This window comes from Octopus bimaculoides, chromosome 2, assembly GCF_046866305.1.
Source record: "Octopus bimaculoides isolate indiv1 chromosome 2, ASM4686630v1, whole genome shotgun sequence".
In the NCBI taxonomy this organism is placed as follows: Eukaryota; Metazoa; Mollusca; class Cephalopoda; order Octopoda; family Octopodidae; genus Octopus; species Octopus bimaculoides.
Window position 1 is genome coordinate 149,591,689 of NC_142929.1, and position 7,500 is coordinate 149,599,188.

The 7,500-nt window shown below is 34.4% G+C and overlaps 1 protein-coding gene across 4 annotated transcripts in view; it reads right to left on the minus strand.

The window, feature by feature from the left end:
* LOC106874941 (transcription factor Sp9) overlaps nt 1–7,500 on the minus strand; it is a 358,324-nt gene that overhangs the window by 269,542 nt on the left and 81,282 nt on the right. Inside the window, exon 1 of one of the 4 annotated variants that reach the window (XM_089347900.1) lies at nt 1,353–3,174. The exons of 2 other annotated variants lie outside the window; for them this stretch is intronic. In XM_089347900.1, the coding sequence (XP_089204026.1) occupies nt 1,353–1,373 (21 nt within the window). In that variant the 5' untranslated portion in view covers nt 1,374–3,174. Of the gene's footprint in view, nt 1–1,352; nt 3,175–7,500 lie in introns of those variants that run through there. One more of the 4 variants, XM_089347909.1, reaches the window with a different exon arrangement.

Here is a 7,500-nt window from a genome sequence, read left to right on the forward strand (position 1 = left end):
TGTATTTATCATCGAAGATATGCTCTAATTTTTTAAGAGACGTAAAGGGCACGCTTGTTGTTCGTGATATATTTTAACCCTGTGGTTAGCCTAATTTTCATTAGCTACCTATGACAGTGACATTCTTGCCACTTTAATGACATTAATGGTGCGATGTTTGGTAGATTTGGCTGTTATTTCTAGCAGACTGATCGTAAAGACTCCCTCAATAACACGTAACGTGGAGGTTCTGATATTCCATCCCTATTTTTGACAAATTAGCTCGACTAACTAACACCTTATAAGATGCGAATGAGTATTCAGTTGTCTTTACGTTAAAAACGCCGATGAAATATTAAATATTAAAAAAATGTATAACAGAAATTATTCAAACATGTAAATGTTGGGATGTAGATTTATATTTGTGTGTGAATAAAAATATACGGTATGTGATAAGTAGAGTATTTTTGTTTTTATGTTGCCCATATACATCATATAGCGTAAATAAAATCCAACAAATACAGCGTCTTTCAGCATTTTAACATTAAGTATGTATGTGCTTATGTGTGCATGTGAATATATATATGTGTGTACATATGCATATATGTTCGCTTGTGTGTATGTAAAGAGAGCTAGCTAAATAGAAAGGTACACACACACACACACACACACACACACACACACATGCATACATATATACATACATACATACAAACATCATAATTGCATAGACAGATAAATAGATTAATTACATAGTAAGACTTCGTTTTAAAAGACCCTTGATTTAAGGGATTTCGGGTTTATCGGACTAAAAATACCACAATACCACTGCAGTCATGGGAAAATACTCACCAAATACGGTATTAAATTAAATATGCCTCAATTAATTCAATTATATTCCTGTGTGTGTGTGTGTGTGTGTGTGTGTGTGTGTGTGTGTGTGTGTGTGTGTGTGTGTGTGTGTGTGTGTGTGTGTAAGCGCATGCTATTTTAAAGGTGTTTTAATTATTACACATGATATAAATGATCCCCAAATTATATTCATTTTAACAGACATTCGGTAGTAACAGACACACCTCTCCACTCCTCACGTTAATCAGAAAAATTGTCATCTTCCTCTACAATATATAGAATTATATATACATACATAACGTGTGTGTATATATATATATATGTATATATATATATATATATATATATATATATATATATATATATATATATATATATATATATATATATATATATATATATATATCACTCGTTTCTTCTATGTGTATGAATCAACCAGTCAGTAAGCGAACTGCTGGTCTGTGCGGTAAAGGAAGTCAATAAAAGGGAATAAATGAAAATATATGTGTTTATTTACTTACCCCGATAACAGTGGCAGCCATAGTTTTCTGCAAACTTAGTGAAGTCGAATCATGGTGGTCATTTGTTTGACTGGGATTTGGCTAGGCTATACAGATTGACCAGTGATGGATGATAAACAAACCGTTCGCGGGATGGAGGAACACCTAGATTTCAATTGAACGTCTCGCCGCGTGTATGTACGAGATGTATGGATGCACGTACGAATGTATGGATGTACGTAAGTATATGTATGTACGTATGTATGTATGTATGTATGTATGTATGTATATATGTATGTATGCTCGTATATGTTTCTGAATATGAGTTTATGTTTGTTATGTGTGTATGTCAGCGTGTGTATATTATGTTTGTAAAGCTTTTTGTGTATATAACGTATGTGGGTGAGAGTAAGTTTATATGTATAAGTGTGCGTGCGTCTTCAATTCTACATACAATTGTCTAAATACACGCTACCTATCTGTATACGTACATAAATATATATATATATATATATATATATATATATATATATATATATATATATATATCCGAGTATTACTGACTGTGCATATTCGTAATGTAGATAATACAAAATATTTCGTTCGCTTAGCTTATTATTATTATTATTATTATTATTATTATTATTATTATTATTGTTGTTGTTTTTGCTGTTGTTTTTGGTGGTAGTGTTGGTGGTGCTGTTTTGTTTGTTTGTTTTTTTGGGGGAGGTTTTCGTTTTTAGTACATATGTGCAACCGTGTTCATAAGCCAATAAATACTGTATATTTTTATACAGACTACATGTAATAAATAATTATATCGTTCATGTATGTCTGCATGAGATATGTGTGTGTATATATATAATATATATATATATGTGTGTGTATATATATATGTGTGTGTGTGTGTGTGTGTATTATAAACGCACACTAGTTTACCTACCACTCAGATACTGGTATGTATAGTAAAGTTGTCCTTTTTTGCCAAAAAATGTTACATATCTGCCTAAAAAAATCTACGTAAAATTCTCTTTTGTTATATATATACATACACATATACAAACAAATAAATAAATCTATATATATATCTGTATGTATGTATGTATGTATGTATATATACACGTGTATATATTTATACAGTCGGTAGTTGACGTAGATGTTTATATACGAATATTGTCGATTGTAACTTTATCGCGGATACAAAAGCGCCTTACAAGATATTTGTTTACAGAAACGCAGGCTCTGTATAACTCTATATGCTTATTTGCAAGCCGGTGTCATGTAGTAGTAGTAGTAGTAGTAGTAGTAGTAGTAGTAGTAGTAGTAGTAGTAGTAATGGAGCAAATGAGGGTGGTGCTGACGGCGGTGGTGGTGGTGTTGTTGGTGGGTGATAGCATTCGAAATATGGGTGTTAGAGTTGCTGGTGCTGGTACTGGCGGCACCAATGGTGGCGGTGCTAGTGGTGGTGGTGGTGGTGGTGAGTGATGTATTAGATCCTCAATGTGTTCGTGTATTTTTTTTCAATATACATATACATATATATATATATATAAACATACATGTGCGTGCATGTATATACATACATGTGTGTGTGTGTGTGTGTGTGTGTGTGAGTGTATATATGTGTGTTTTGTCTAAATTTGATGTTCTGTATCGATTCTACATTTAAATAGATAACGATCAATTCAGAGAAGCATGACTCAATTTCTTAAGACCTTAAAGATGTAGATATATTTTATTACAAGCATATATTTCTCATTGAATTTCAGTTAATTAGAAATCACTTTTGGCCTCTCTGCTTACGTATGCTCACTACACACACACACACACACACACACACACACACACACACACAATGTTGTTGAGAGAGAATGAATGAGTGAAAGGCTGAGAGGAAGGTATGTATGTATGTATGTATGTATGTGTAGCATGAAATGGTTGTGTATATGTTTCCTTGTGTATGCGTTTTTTGTGAGTATGTGTAAAGGGGTGCGGGGGAGTGGTCTAACAAATTAACAGGTTTGAATGAGGAAATGAATGAACTAATTAATTAATTATCTAATTAATACTAATACTACTACTACTAATAATAATGATAATAATAATAATAATAATAATAATAATAATGATAATAATAATAATAATGGTTTCAAATTTTAGCACAAGGCCAGGAATTTTGAAGGAGGGTGCAATTCAATTACATCGATCTCAGTGTTCAACTGGTACTTAATTTATCGATCCACCGAAAAAGATGAAAGGCGAAGTCGACCTCGGCGGGATTTGAACCCCGAACGCGCAGACAGACGAAATGCCACTAAGCATTTTGCCCGGCGTATTTATAATAATAATAATAATAATAATAATGATAGTAGTAGTAGTAGTAGTAGTAGTAGTAGTAGTAGTAGTGAAAAACCAGATAGAAAAAGAGGTATACTAAATGATGTATGACCAGTCTGCTTTACAAGTGTTGCTACTATGCTGTATAGTCTATTTCCCGCGCTCTTTCTCCATCTCCCTGTATGTGTGTGTGTATGTGTGTGTATGTATCCATGTGTGCGTGTGTGTGTGTATTACTAATTATGGTTTTAATTAATGTGGTCTTGAATTGTTTTGTCAGTAGCCTTTATTATTCTTACTAATAACGCTGGTGGTAATGATGTCGCGGAAGTATCATCAACGGGAACATCACTATCATCATCATCATCATCATCTCTCAGTCGATCAAAATTAGAATCTCGTTCTCATTACGTAGCAGTTGACAGTTGTATAAAAAAATCCATCTATCTATCTATCTTATTTATCTATCTATCTATCTTATTTATCTATCTATCTATCGTATTTATCTATCTATCTATCTTATTTATCTATCTATCTATCTTATCTATCTATCTAATTTATCTATCTATCTATCTATATTATTTATCTATCTATCTATCTTATTTATCTATCTATCTATCTTATCTATCTATCTATCTATCTATCTATCTATCTATCTATCTATCTATCTATCTATCTATCTATCTATCTGCGTATGTGTCTTTTTATCTATATGTGCCTTTCTATCTATACAAAAACACGCATTCATAACTACAAACATATATTTATCATAAACCTTGCTGCATTTCAATGTGGAAACGAGTCCACTTGAGGAAAAGCGCTTCGCTCTCGTTTGCTTTTTTTTTAGCTGCTAGGCGGACTCGATTATTATGCGTGTGTGTGCGTTTGCACTTTTACACATTGACACAGACCACACACACACACACACACACACACACACTTCCATAAGCACATTTGTTCTCTCTATCTTTTCCTCCCACTCCTCGACTTCCGACCTTTCTCCGTAACCTCTCTCACGTCCTCTCCGTTCTCGTTCTCTATATCATGTTCTCTTCTCTCTCCCTCACACGCACTCTCTCTTTCTTTCTCTCTCTTTCTCTCTATCTCTCTCTTTCTCTTTCTCTCTCTCTCTCTCTCTAACACGCGCGCGCGCGCACATACATCTACGGACACATGGATGCGTTATCTTTCCCTTTTATTTTCTTCCTCCATGCTGCCACTCAAAACTTACCTCTTCCTGTCTCATTATTTATCTACCTCTCTCGTTCGCTATGTCTCTTCACACCTTTCTCCCTCGCTCTCTCTCTCACACGAACGCACATACTGAGCCCCCCTCTCTCTCTCCCACACACAGACACACACACACGCACACACACACATACATACATTGCAAATACATAAGACATTAACCTGCTTATTACTACTAGTAACTACTGTACAACGAACGCATGTGGTTGGTAGACCTCCAAGAAATAGCAGTTAAAGCACTGGCCCTATCTATCTATCTATCTATCTACCTACCTCTCTCTTTCTCTCTCTCTCTCTCAGTGTGTATATATATATATATATATATATATATATATATATATATATATGTATGTGTGTGTGTGTATGTATATATATATATACAATTATTAATTGTAATATAATTTTTATATCTTCGGATTTTTTTTTAATATGCTAGACCACTGGTTTAAATTGATGTTAATTGATTGATATCAATTTCTACCCTCATTATTTAATTTATATATTTATATATATATATCTTTATCTTTTACTATTTTCTGTCATTAGACTGCGGCCATGCTGGGGCACCGCCTTGAAGAAGATTTTAGTCGAATGAATTGACCATAGTACTTATTTTTTAAAAGCTTGTTGCTTATTCTGTCAGTGTCTTTGCCGAACCGCTAAGTTACGAGTATGTAAACACTAATACTGGTTGTGAAGCCGGTGAGAGACAAACACAGACACAAAGAACGCACATACTGAACACCCCCCTCTCTCTCAAACACACACACACATACACATACACACACACACATACGCACATAATTTACTAACAAGGCTTTGGTCGGACCGAGGCTCTAGTGGAAGACAGCGGCCCAAGGTGCCACGCAACGGATCCGAACCTGAAACCATGCTGCTGAGAAGCAAACATCTTACCACGCTTACTGGACTGCAGCTATGCTGTGGTACCACTTGAAGGGTTTTAGTCGAACGAATCTAACCCACCACTTATAATTTAATGTCTGTTGCTTATTCTATCAATCGTTTAGGCCAAACCGCTAAGTTGCGGGAATATAAACGAATCAACTTGTCAAGTGAAGCGGGAGCACAAACACAAACACAAAAGGCACACAAATGCATAGATATAGGGTCTCTTTCAGTTTCTGTATGCCAAATCCACTTACAAGGTTTCGGTTGGCCGGGGGCTACAGCAGAAGACATCTATATGAAGACAATGCAATGTATCTACCTGTCTGGGAATTGAAACCACAATCTTACGACCTTGAGTGCAACGCCGTAACCACTGACATACATACATACATACATACATACATACAAGTTCCACCAGTATTCATGTATATATGTATGTACATACGTACATGTATGTAAGTATGTATGTATGTACATACGTACATGTATATATGTACATACATACATACATACGTACCTACCTACCTACCTACCTACATACATACATACATACACACATACAAGTTCCACCAGTATTCAGAAGAATACTAGAGGAACTTAGAAATTAAAACAGCCAACTTAAAATACAACCGGCCAGATATTCTTGAGAAGGAGCATGAAGAAAAGGTATGTTCTGCTGGGGAAATTAACTGACCTCTGGACACGAATGTGGTTAGAATAATACAAGAGAAAAGGGACATCTATGGACCATTGGTAAGGAATTTGTAGATCCAGTACCTAAGATAAATTTTCAGCCTCATACCCATTATTACTGGCGCAAAAGAATACATGCTAACCAATGAGGAGCAAAGTATGGCCGGAATTGGAATCTTGGGGAGAGAATGCAAATCCTTAATTCATAACCTACAGATGGTCCCGATATCTGGGACTATAAAACTCTGCAAGATCTTCTTAAGATTTAAAGGGTGACGGTTAAATCTTTATACTTTCCTTCACAACCTTGTTACCAAGTCAGTGGCCAGTCAAAATTTTCTCTAAATTTAAAAAGAGAAGAAGACATACATACATACATAGGCTTAGTTTTGTTCGGGGCAAAAGCTTCAGAATGCGCTCTTAAAAGCTCATATACTTCTCTTTGTTGGCTCCATCTGTTAATTCAATCTTCCAGAGTAATTCGATGGTATAGTTATACAACCTGGAATTCCCTTCGTCTTATGATAAATATAATAATAAATAGCCATAATAACTTGGGGTGGAAATTCATAGGCTTTATTAGTGTATCACAACATCTGTTTCCGCACCTATATGTTCATTAGGTATCAATCTTCCATATACATAAAATATTACTAAAGATCACTCATACATTATATATATATATATATATATATGTATATATATATAATACAAATAATATATGAGTATATGCATATATACGTACATGTATGTACATACCTACATCTACATGTATGTACATACCTACATCTACATCTATATACAGATGCATATCTGGGTAGAGGACGTTGCAAAAAAACGTGAACAAAATGATAAACAGAGTACAGAAAACACACAGACCACATAGAGAACATTTCCTTCATCAGGTGCCACCATTCTAAAACTAAACGTTTCGAAGATATATATATATATATATATATATATATATATATATATATATATA